Source organism: Rhinichthys klamathensis, unplaced genomic scaffold (genome assembly GCF_029890125.1).
Source record: "Rhinichthys klamathensis goyatoka isolate OS25496 unplaced genomic scaffold, OSU_Roscu_1.1 h1tg000359l_1, whole genome shotgun sequence".
In the NCBI taxonomy this organism is placed as follows: Eukaryota; Metazoa; Chordata; class Actinopteri; order Cypriniformes; family Leuciscidae; genus Rhinichthys; species Rhinichthys klamathensis.
In genome coordinates, this window is record NW_026606868.1 from 45,594 (window position 1) to 58,925 (window position 13,332).

Consider the following 13,332-nt stretch of genomic DNA (forward strand, 5'->3'; position numbering starts at 1 on the left):
CAAACCTGTGTGACTTTCTTCTGTGGAACACAAATGAAGAGAGGGTTGTTTGGCTCTGTGACCTGTTAACATGTTCCAGATTTGGAAGGAGGGACGTTGTCATGGTGACGGGTTTTGTCATAGAGCCTCCGGGGTTAAACCCACATGGACCAAATTATCCTGGCACCAGCAGAGGAGGGTGACACGGCCACATATCCCCCATCTCACACACATACAACAAGCAAACTGAGAGACCGTCATGATCTCGCACTCACACACACTGGCGTCACTAAACAATCGTACCACACATGGAATCAGTGTGAGGCCTGTGATCTAATTCAATACGTGTCATTTTTCTCTCTCTCATTTTCTGTTTTCTTTCTGAAAACTTTTCAAGCTATCCTCTCATAGCCCATAAAAGTAGGTCATAACCATGTTGTGCAGCTGTAATAAGCCATCACAAGACCAATGTGCAGAAAACATGTTCGTCACACCACCTCAAACGGTCCGAGTGCCACAAACAGTTCGTATATGAGGAACACCAGAGTTTTGTATTGACCGTGTTGTCTGAAGTAAAAGCTTCAAGTAGTGTTGTATTTTCAGAATGAAACTGTACAAATACTTCTAGCTCAGTCAACTGACTGTGAAAGGAAGATGTGATGGAGGCACAATTGTTGAGCCACCAATAAAACACTTTGTTTTATTGTTGTGGGGACTTTTGATATGGACGGGCTTTTGCACATAAACATTGGTTGTCACATCACAACATCAGTTGCTAATATCCAAGTCAAACCTAAAACAATCAATGATATTACAGTTAAAAATGTCTAAAAAAGTAGTTTTTTAAATAAATGAATACTCTACTTTATTTACAATATATTGAAACAGAAAACTTGTACTGTATTTTTGATCAAATGACTGCAGCCTTGGTGACCCTAAGACTCTTTCTTTCATAAACATTAATCCTACCGACCTCAAACTTTTGAACAGTTGTGTATGAAGCGTGTTCTACTTTGTGCTCAAAGTAACTTATGATTATATTGCTTGTGATATCTTCATTCCTACATCCTCCACTGTCAGTCCCAGGATTCTGTAGGTCAGTTGATGAATTTATGAACCATTGAATTTAATTATACTAGCGCATAATATGGACTCATAGTAATATTTCTGGGCATTTTCTGCCTTTATTAGATAGGACAGTTGAGTAAAGACAGGACGTTGTCAGAAGAGCTACTGTTCAGAGTGCCTTGGCTCTTTTGGCTCTTAATTTTAATAAACCAAATCTGCAGTTGTTTATCATATTGTGATTTCATGTATCCTGTATTCTCTTAGTCTCGCTAATGTGAATCTTCTCTTTATTATAATGCATTCAATTTCCCTGTAGTTTTAAAACAACAGTGTAAATGTCTTTTGTGAGCCATAATTCATACAAATCCGTCATGACCCGTCCCATCTATTGCTCTCACTGTGGTATTCAATGAAGAGGGGAGTTTCATGGTCTGTAAAACAAAACGCATTGAATGAGTTCATTGTTTCACTGACTCCTATCCATTTTAGCTAATGTCACATTAGGGTGATATTTATTCACAGAATTTGGCAACACAACACCTTGTATTTCCCAGCAACATGAAGCGATGTATTATTTCTTAACAGAGTGGGCTGGGATCTTCCTAGCGATATGCTTCTGATGATGACACTGTAAAAAACAGACTGACAGCCTCATCTTTGGCTTACGTTGTTCTTTGTTTTTAATCATGCACAATCTAGCCATCTTTATGCTTTCTGGATGCACTCTGTCCAGTTTTGCTTAGTCAATCTGTAATCCATCTAAATAAATCGCATTGCTTTTGATGTGTTTGTGCTGTTTCAAATGGAAACTGCATCTTACATTTCATTCCTATGTTGTGAGATGCACTTAATCAAACGCACTTGAAGAACTCGCACATTTTTCCCATGTTATACGCTGTTCTGTTCTGAGTTTCATTAAAACTTTCGATTAAGAGTTATTGTCTCATTAGTGTAATTAGATGATTACTGTTGCCACAGAAACATATGAACCAGCATCTTGTAAACTCCGATCTCAGATGAAGTCTCATTTCTCAACACATGTATGAAGTTGCGGAGACGTGATCTTCATTTGTGATTTACAGACTCTGTGGGTTTTAAAAAAGGACGCAAGACCACAAAAAGAAGCATGGCTAGTTCCCTCTTTTAAGTTTAACAGCACTTGTTACTCTCACCCGTCTGTTATGAGGGGGCTTTGTAGTGAGGAAGGTTTCCGCCTGGGGACGCTCATTTATGGGGCTCCAGAGTTAGCACATAGCCTTTAGCTAAAGGACTGGCCTTCATTAACCATCCCAGCAGCCATTATCAGACTCCTCCTAATGAACTGCACCATATGGACACAGTTACAGCCAGAGAGAGAAAGATGATTGGTCAAATTTTACTATTTGTTTGCGAATGAAAATTCCAGTGTTTAGACTTTGTTCAGCCGAGCAGAAAACCAACAAAAGTTATTAATCACTGAAAATGGCTTTGTAAGACTTGTTTTCTAAGAGCTGACAGACATTTGACTGTACGTAAGGACAAATGGCAATTTATATATATACGATAAATATGGTAAACGCTTCTCAAGATTTCAAAATGTTAACAATATACCTAAGGCAAAAGAATAATGAGTTATACTTTTACAGCAAATATTAATTTATTTGATTTCAACATTTAGATTTTGAGCATTTCAGGGGGGCTTTTACTCCGAATAATTACACAGAAGTGAACTACTCATGTATGTTTCTCATAATTTATCTTTGGCTGCTTTATAATGATTTCCTAATACAAATATGAAAATGTAACATTTTAGCTAATGAATAAAATTACTTGAATAAAGATTTGTGCATTTTGCTGCACAAGATTTAAATATCAAGGGTAAAATGATCCAGTCTTTACATCACTAGTGCCGTGGTCAGTTATCTCCTGATATTTGCAATATATCAAACCGCTCATCCCGGTATGAAGTTGGTCTGTCATATCACGCTTTCATACAAACTAGCGCCATCTTGCATCTCAGTTGAATGTCATGTGTGAGAGGTTGCAAAAGACACAAGACATGAGTGCAATGGTCAAACACATCTGTCTAGCGCATGTTTACAATAAAAGCATTCTGTGTATCTCAATGACTTCAGTATAAATATGACTGTAATATCGGTGCAGTGTTTGTCTTTTAGCTAGGGTGATTGTTTAGTACATTGTTAGTTGACTGCTTTTTTATTAATGGAAGCTTAAAGATAATATAAAGATAATATGAAGATAATATTTATAGCTATAATTTTGACTCAAATCAGTATTTCATGATTGAATGAGTTACACGTATACTTATAGTTGAATAATTTTCATGCTGTTTATTGGGGGTATAAGAGCAGTGAGACTGTCCAGACAGAGCCCACACTTCTCCCCCCAGCATGTAAGACGGCACAGTGTTAATTATGGTGGCTTTTTCCTGTATGAGCCAGTGGGGGGAGAGCTCTATTCTGTTTTACTGAGCACTTACAGATGTCCCTTAAGCTTTTGATGTCTTCATGTTTTCCCCTTTCTTCTCTCTCTCTCTCTCGCTCTAGTTGTTGGTGGGTTTACGGTTTTCTGTACAGCGGCTGGAAGATGCCCATCCTACTATTGGCTTTGAGCTGCAGATACACAGGTACAGTAACTATCATCTTTAATTTCAACCATATCCCAATTAAAAATTTCAAGTAAGCATAATGTATACTCACATCTTTGACTCTCACACACACACACACACACACACAGAGAGAGACCATCATTCACATTTCTGACTTCAACACCCAAGTCCTTGTGTTCCCTCTGGTCATAAAATTATAAAGTGAGTAATTGTGTCTGAGAAACTAAATGTGTCTGGCAACATTTCTGGTCCAGGTTTTCTATATGTTGTTGTTTTGAAAATGTAAAAGTGCAAAGTGTTTACTGTTATGGTTAGGTTTAGGGGTAGGTGATATACTGATTTTTATACTGTACAAACTAAATATTTTGTCTATGGAGAGTCCTCATAAAACCCCAAAACATGTGGTACCTAACTTATAATTTCATGTAAAGGTCTCTTGCACTGTGTGTGTGTGTGTGTGTGTGTGTGTGTGTGTGTGTGTGTGTGTGTGTGTGTGTGTGTGTGTGTGTGTGTGTGTGTGTGTGTGTGTGTGTGTGTGTGTGTGTGTGTGTGTGTGTGTGTGTGTGTGTGTGTGTGTGTGTGTGTGTGTGTCAAGTCAAGTCAAGTCACCTTTATTTATATAGCGCTTTTTACAATACAGATTGTATCAAAGCGCTTCACAGTGATAACATGAAAACAATATAACAAAGTTTGTTTCTAAAAGAAATTGCGTCAACGTCCACATTAAGTAAGGCAGATCAATAATATTATTGAATATTAAATGTTAAATGTCCCCAACTAAGCAAGCCAAAAGCCAAGGCAACAGTGGCAAGGAACCAAAACTCCATCAGGTGACAGAATGGAGAAAAAAACCTTGGGAGAAACCAGACTCAGTCGGGGGGCCAGTTCTCCTCTGGCCAACGAAGGAACAGTGCATGATTCGGGCAGCATTACAAGTCAGATTGGATCGGAACCAAGTATGCACGCCGGTCTTAAGACGAGTTGTTGAGGATCAGTGCCGTCCACCATAGAGAGTCCATATCGCCCGTGTTGAGTCGTCACTTCATAGGCTTTGTGATTGGAGCATCTGAAGTCTCCGTGAGAAGCTGGATACAAACTGGAGCTGACGAACGCCATTTTCTCGGGACTCGTGTCCCGAGATAACAGCAGAAAAGCAAAGGTAAAATAATTAGCGTAGCTGCTGTTCATAATGATGATTTCCATAACACAGGCGTAAATGACAAAACATGAAGACAGTGACTCTTGCGTCCCAAAATCACCCCCCTCCGTCCCCCACTCAACTCAGCCCAGCTTACTGACCTCTACGTCCCTCCTGCTGCTGAGACCTAACCACAATCTCACAATCTCTCCGCAGCCCAACCATACGCGCCAACCCGTTGACTAAGGCTGTCGAGCCCCACTGGTGCGTGAATAGGCAGTTTCAGTGGACAACGGTTCCGTATGGCATACTACCTACCGCAACACAATATCTGCCCAACCACCCGTCATTCACGCAATATACACAGGAACGTAATGACTGCAAATACTATGCAACCTGTGTGTGTGTGTGTGTGTGTGTGTGTGTGTGTGTGTGTGTGTGTGTGTGTGTGTGTGTGTGTGTGTGTGTGTGTGTGTGTGTGTGTGTGTGTGTGTGTGTGTGTGTGTGTGTGTGTGTGTGTGTGTGTGTGTGTGTGTGTGTGTGTGTGTGTGTGTGTGTGTGTGTGTGTGTGAATAAGGTAAGTGGTGCGTGTCACTTTGATGTATGTTTTGGGGGGTCATTTTGTAAGCAAGGGCCCCAAATGTTGGCCGTAATAGAGCCAGACTTTAAAACAGGAAGCTGCGTGTTGATAAGATGTCCTTGGATGGGTCACAGAAAATGGATGGCATACTTTAAGACTCTGTTTGCCTATGTGTGGGTGTATGTGGAGAAAAAAATAGCAATATTGTATTTATATACTGAGAAAAAAAGCTTTTTTGGTCCTCTGTTTTGTCATTCTTAGGGATGGGTCATAATGGTTAAATCATTCAACAGCCATACTAAGTAATCATATATTATTTTAATACATATATTATATAATGTGTGTAAATATATATATATATATATATATATATTAGGGCTGTCAGTTAAACGCGTTATTAACGGCGTTAACGCAAACCCATTTTAACGACGTAAATTAACGGTCTTTTTGGCCTAGCAAACTTTGTAGTTTTTTTCACATGCTTTTGCAACAGGACGTTTTGTTGCTTCGTCGACCAAAGCGCAAGCGGATCTAGCTAGACCGGAAACAAAACAACAGGCACGCCGCACACACTTGTTTGGGCTTGCGAGCCGGTGTTCTGACGATTTGTGCTGCCTTGTCGAAAAATGCTACCATAGCGTGAATCAATCACAAAGAATGTCGATTAATATTATATGAAATACAATTATAATACAATTATAAGTTATGAGTAGCTACTGTATACTGTGGACCACTGTTTTTATTTTTAAAACGGTGTGAAAAGTAAAAATTATCATCAAATATTCATCTTTGACTTGTCAAAGCACACCTTTCCTTAGTAACTGAAACTTTCAGTTATTCTTGTTCAACTGGCTGACCGTACAAATATTCATATGGTAGTTAGCATTTTTTAAAGAGAAATTACATTATAACACATGAAAATGTACCTTTTGTTAAAAAAAACTGGGTCTGCACATGCGCATAACCAGTAAGTAGCAAATCTCGATGGGTAACATGAATCGTCAGAACACCGGCCAAATAGTTGGTTAACGTTGCGTTTTGAGTGGATGATGAGCGCGAGACGCCGAAATGGATGACAATAAGATTCTGAATTGACAGTTTACTTTTAAAAAGTTGCCAAATGGTTCCATTGACAAGAGTGATCTGTGTCTTTTGTCGTTGTGAACTGAGCTGTCATCATCGCAGCACGTCCAGTCTGAAATACCACTCGATGGCCAAGCACACACACACACACAGCTGATGCGAATCCTCCGCCCCCTCGTCAATATCAGGACCTTGTCAGTATTTCTTTCACCCTTTTATTGATGGACAGTGTTACATTGTGTGAGAGATTATTTGCTCCAAGTGAGAATGTTAGTGTGAAATTGAACACAGTATATGCCAATGTTGTTTTCAATAAAAAACATTTGCACAAAGCAAGCCGATCCACTTTTCCATTTTGATAAGAGCATTAAAATGACAAAAAATAATGGGACAAAAAGAAATCAAGAGACATTTAGAATAGATAAAAATGTGTGATTAATCGCGAGTTAACTATGACATTAATGCGATTAATCGCGATTAAATATTTTAATCGTTTGACAGCACTAATATATATATATATATATATATATATATATATATTAGTGCTGTCAAACGATTAATATATATATATACACTCACCGGCCACTTTATTAGGTACCCCATGCTAGTAACGGGTTGGACCCCCTTTTGCCTTCAGAACTGCCTCAATTCTTCGTGGCATAGATTCAACAAGGTGCTGGAAGCATTCCTCAGGGAGTTTGGTCCATATTGACATGATGGCATCACACAGTTGCCGCAGATTTGTCGGCTGCACATCCATGATGCGAATCTCCCGTTCCACCACATCCCAAAGATGCTCTATTGGGTTGAGATCTGGTGACTGTGGAGGCCATTTTAGTACAGTGAACTCATTGTCATGTTCAAGAAACCAATTTGAAATGATTAGAGCTTTGTGACATGGTGGAAGTAGCCATCAGAGGATGGGTACATGGTGGCCATAAAGGGATGGACATGGTCAGAAACAATGCTCAGGTAGGCCGTGGCATTTAAACGATGCCCAATTGGCACTAAGGGGCCTAAAGTGTGCCAGGAAAACATCCCCCACACCATTACACCACCACCACCAGCCTGCACAGTGGTAACAAGGCATGATGGTTCCATGTTCTCATTCTGTTTACGCCAAATTCTGACTCTAACATCTGAATGTCTCAACAGAAATCGAGACTCATCAGACCAGGCAACATTTTTCCAGTCTTCAACTGTTCAATTTTGGTGAGCTCTTGCAAATTGTAGCCTCTTTTTCCTATTTGTAGTGGAGATGAGTGGTACCCGGTGGAGTCTTCTGCTGTTGTAGCCCATCCGCCTCAAGGTTGTGCGTGTTGTGGCTTCACAAATGCTTTGCTGCATACCTCGGTTGTAACGAGTGGTTATTTCAGTCACTGTTGCCCTTCTATCAGCTCGAACCAGTCTGGCCATTCTCCTCTGACCTCTGGCATCAACAAGGCATTTCCGCCCACAGAACTGCCGCTCACTGGATGTTTTTTCTTTTTCGGACCATTCTCTGTAAACCCTAGAGATGGTTGTGCGTGAAAATCCCAGTAGATTAGCAGTTTCTGAAATACTCAGACCAGCCCTTCTGGCACCAACAATCATGCCACGTTCAAAGTCACTCAAATCAACTTTCTTCCCCATACTGATGCTCGGTTTGAACTGCAGGAGATTGTCTTGACCATGTCTACATGCCTAAATGCACTGAGTTGCCGCCATGTGATTGGCTGCTTAGAAATTAAGTGTTAACGAGCAGTTGGACAGGTGTACCTAATAAAGTGGCCGGTGAGTGTATATATATATATATATTTATTTATTTGTTTGTTTGTTTGTTCATTTATTTGTTTGTTTGTTTGTTTGTTTGTTTGTTTGTTTATCTATCTATCTATCTCTCTATCTCTCTATCTATCTCTCTATCTCTCTATCTATCTATCTGATTTTTTTATAAAATATCTAAAAGGCTTTCTTATGACCAGGTAACTCAATGGCTTGTCAGTTTTGGAGTTTTGCTTTTCATTGTGTAGCAAAGCAATTGCAATCACACTGTTTCCTCCCCACTTGGTGTGCATGTCCTTGGCCATGTTCTGTTAGGCAGAGGGGTGAAGTGTATTTGTTATAACAACTCTTCATTGTGATGTTACTCACACATACGCACAGGGAGGTTTTTATGAGCGCATGTTAGTTTTGGGGTGTTGAGATGACTGCCAGGCTGCTCTCAGTGAAGGGGATATTTCCCTAAGGGTTTAATCACTGAATCCTAAAGTCTCAGAGCAAGGTTAGGTCAAACAGGAGGGTGAGTCTATGTATGCATGCGTATGTGTTTTCGCCTGCAAATGTGAGTGCGCACATGTAATATGTTTGCACTTAAGTGTGTGTGCTGTATGAATGCATTTGTGGTGTGTCTTATCTGTTTCGGTATGTGTGTCTCTAGAGAATAGAGAAATTTTCTGGTGACTAATGTTAGCCACATGTTCCTCTGCCCACTCTGATTTTTCACCTTGAGACAGATCAAGAGTGAAAGACAGAGAAGAGGGAGAGAAAACTACAGATACAGAGAGATAGAAGCCAGGTGTCATGCAGCAACCAAAAAATATGTTTTTTCTTTCAAGTCTTTTGAATTTGTGTGTGTATGACATATGGCTCTGATGGTTGGTTTGTTTCTTTACTTTTAAAAGTAATTCAAATTATGTAATTATTAATTGTACAAAGTTGAAATTATTCAAAAGTTTTATAAAGTAAAATATATTCCTGGATATTTTTTTGGCTATATTTATGGTAAAACTGAATTTTCAGTCTTCAGTGTCACATGATCCTTTAGAAATCAGTCTAATATGCTGATTTGATGCTAAAGCATTAAACATTTCTTATTATTTTTAAAATTTCATTTATTATCAATGTTGGAAACAGGTGCTAAATATATCTGTGGAAACCGTGATACATGTTTTACTAAAATACTTTTCTAACATTATAAATGCATTTTTGTAACATTATAAATGTTTTTACTCATACACATATAATGTTTATAACTTTAGAACATTTTAATGCATCCTTGCTGAATAAAAGTACATTTCTGAGCCCAAACTTTTAATATATAATTTAAACTATATACTATTTATATTCTGTATTATTCTTTTTCTACTTTTTATTTTATGTTGGTTGGATTCTGATTCTCTCCGGATGGAAATGTAGATGCTGGAATGAAGGTATCACATTTCTTGACTCATGATTTAGTATTTAATAAGACCTGAATCTTACAAGGCTTCAAAGATTCTTCCGTCTCCTTGTTCCTTTCAGTCGCACAGTGAGTTGTATATGGCATATAGTAAATATATAGTTTTTGTGAACAAATTATTCCACAAGATCAAAGTTACAACTGTCAGACTTTTTATGGGGTTTTTTTTCTATGCTTACATCCTCTCCTTTGACTTCTTAACTTCCCTTCCAGCTGAAATTCCTTTTGTATAATATTTGCGTTCATTGTTGTGATATATGAAATGAGACAGACTGTCGTCTAGTGTACTGTGTGTATGTGTGGTTGGTGGAGATTCTGTGGTTTTCACAGCAGAATGACCGACGAAACAGTTGACTCGGGGAACTCTAGGACAGCGACACTCGGATGAAAACAGTTTTGTTCCCTTTTCGTCCTCGTCCTCGCACCCTCAAAGGACAGATGCATTCACAGAACACAGATGTTCCCTGCCTCAGGCTCACACATGGAACTGTTCAGTAGTCTGAGACACTGCGGCCAGTTCACTGAGACCTTCTACAGAAGAGACTTACTGTCTCATAGTGCACTTAACATAACTCTGTGTTATTGGGACTTTATTTTATATCAAAATGTTACCTTGATAATGTAGCGTAAAGATTGTTGTTTCAAATAAACATATTTGTTTGTTTCTCTGAACAGCTCTAATAAGGACAACGCAAGAAGCGTCCCAGTGAATTTGACTCTGAGCATTGCGGCGAGAGCACAGGTGGAGATCAGAGGGTAAGGATCTCTTTTTGTGTCACTGAGAAGAAAATGAGCACACTGGAATAAAATGCTGGGTTGTTTCAACCCATGTTTGGGTCAAATATGGACAAACCCAACCATTGGGTTTATAATTTATTTTAAAAATTTAAACCAATGGTTGGGTTTGTCCATATTTGACCCAAACATGAGTTGAAACAACCTAGCATTTTTTACAGTCTAATTTTCATAATAATAATATTTTAAAAAAAATATCCAATTGCCTGTTCAGAGAGATCTGGAGAGGTTATTCACCAGGCCCACATGATTAAACACTTCTGTTCATTTAAAATATTGTCTTGCCATAAGGTCAAAATGAAGGATAAATAAGGATAGAATATGATAAAAAATAAGACTAACATCTGTTTCTATGATGTATTAGCCAATAAATCTCTTACTTTCCCTCAGTCAAATGTTGGTTTCTTGTTAAATATCCTGTTTAACTTGGATATCTGCCACACTGCAAAATTAAAACCGGTTTTTAAATTTGAATGGTGTTTATTGGAAAATATTTATTTAGACTGTAGATGATAATTTGTTTGCATTTTATACAACCTGCTTGAAAATCCTCTCTCTGTTTTCCTCAGTGTGTCTCACCCAGCTCAGGTTGTTTTGCCTTTCCCTCGATGGGAACCCAAAGAGAAACCTGTGAGAGAGGGTGACGTCGGCCCTCAGGTTCAACACATATATGAGGTATAGAATAAACAGACACAAAAACAAAACATACGTGGTAAACATGGAGAGCCTCAGACAGGAATAGAAGAAGAGATAGATTATAAAAGTATCAGGATTAATGTGCTCTATTGATTGGCCAGCAAACATTCAAAACTTTGTTGTGATCAAAGGGATCCAGATCAGTAGTAATCACTTTTAATAAATACACTTACATACACACACGCATACAGTACGTAGAAAGTAGACATACAAGCATGCCACAACAAATCACAGCTGATGTACAGCAGATCTTATCTTTAACACAGAGTGTGAGTGAATTTAATCCATATTTATACATAAGACAGTTTAACTTTGTGACTCAATGTTACTGTTTTAACTCTCTCCGACAATAAAACTAAACACTAATCTATTATAAGAAATAAACCACAATAAACTTTCCCCATGGAGCGTAGCATGGTTCATTCAGCTAGCAAAAACCAACTTCTGTAAAGCTATTTATTTGTTGTTTGTTTTTGTGGAGACTCCTGACCTCTTTTTGCTGTGAGAGGGCCTCACGAAACGCCATCTGTCCTGCAGCTATTAATTTTTTAATTGCCTGTAATGTTGGCCAGACGCTGTACAGATGGTTTGTGTTAGAAACAGCTTCAGCTCTGCCATGTTTAGTTCAACCGCTAATGCTAGCCCAGAGTGTTGTTCAATGTTTATCAATTCTTGTACATTCTTCCATATTAAATAAAAATCTGATGATTCATATTAAATGTATTGGGTATCAACAGCACCCCTTGTGGAAATTTACCATAGTTTTTCACTTTAGTACAATTTTGGAAGTAGTATTTTGGAAGAAACATTGTAGATTCATACTGTAAGTAAATCTACTTAATTTTGTATTAACTCTAAATGTTTTTAGGATATTGGACATTTAATTGTTCATGCTCATTTCCTCTATTTTATCATTCCATCACCCTCTTAAAGTTATTTAAAAACACTTGTAAATTAATAACACTGTTAAATATAATATTTAGATTCCACTTTTCATACTGTACATTATAATGTTGTGATTCCTTGAAGTGAGTTTCATTTTTTCATTTACACTACATAGTATGGGTATTTATTGGTTATCGGCTATAATATTAAAAAAATTGGAAATATATAATGGTATCAGCCATAATTTTCTTATTGATGCATCTCTATAAATGTTTATAGGGGAACTACTTGAATATTTTTGAATAGATTTAAATGTATATTTTTTTAAGTTTGGTGAGTTTAAGTTTGTTGCTTATCTCTTTTTGTTTCTCTCTTCTTTGTCCCAGTTACATAATAAGGGTCCAAGTTCAATAAGCAGGACGGTGTTGGAGGTGGGCTGGCCCAGTCAGTACCGTGAGGAACACCTCCTCTATGCCCTTCAGATCATCACTGACGGACCTGTACACTGCAGCGTCAACGGTTCCCTCAACCCACTGGAGCTAGAGGTAAACTCACACTTATCACTCTATCCTTTTCCTCCCTGAGGGTGTCCTTCCTAAAGAGAGCCAGCTTCTGAAGAATCCACATCCACAATTTTTAACTCCGCCCCCTGACAGAATCTTTGCTCATACACAGAGCCAGTTGTCTGAATGAACGTTTCTCTCTCCATCTGCATCACAAATCTCTCTTGCCTGTGTTCCTAGCTGTCATAAATCTCAGGTTTCTGTGCTTTGACTAATGAGCTCAAATAAATGTAAAACTGTGACTGCTGAGGCCTACTTGTTTTTGATCAGAGAGTGTTGGACTAATTCTGACCCCTCTGCTCTCTTGACTGGACTTCATTATCGCTGTTCAGATTTCATGTGCAGTCATCATGAAGCGTCACAACGTCCTCATGAAGTCTCTGTGCCTTGTAACTGATCTGCGTTCATGCTGAGTTTAGAATTTTAACCACCTGGACTGATATTAGAGCTCTTTTCTTGTGAACTTTAGAGGAGAGAATTATGCTAAACCAGAGTTTTGGCCCGGAACTCTGTGTCTGACTCTCTGACCACATTCACACAGTGACAACTACATTATGTAATATAAGTGACTGACTTATCTTTCTATTATTATTTTAACATTTTATCCTAAAATACTAACTTTATATACAACTATGTATACAATAATTGTATAAATAAAATAATAGCAATAGAAAATATTTAATAAGTGTTTATCTTTCCTTCCTTGTGACATGCATT

General features: G+C 38.2%; 1 protein-coding gene across 1 annotated transcript in view; it reads left to right on the top strand.

Annotated features, from left to right (window-relative positions):
• itga8 (integrin, alpha 8) overlaps positions 1-13,332 on the top strand; it is a gene marked incomplete at its 5' end in the record, with an annotated part of 66,641 nt that overhangs the window by 43,456 nt on the left and 9,853 nt on the right. The window contains 4 exons of the mRNA XM_056233059.1: positions 3,594-3,673; positions 10,352-10,432; positions 11,041-11,146; positions 12,439-12,597. Of these exons, the coding sequence (XP_056089034.1) occupies positions 3,594-3,673; positions 10,352-10,432; positions 11,041-11,146; positions 12,439-12,597 (426 nt within the window). The remainder of the gene's footprint in view (positions 1-3,593; positions 3,674-10,351; positions 10,433-11,040; positions 11,147-12,438; positions 12,598-13,332) is intronic.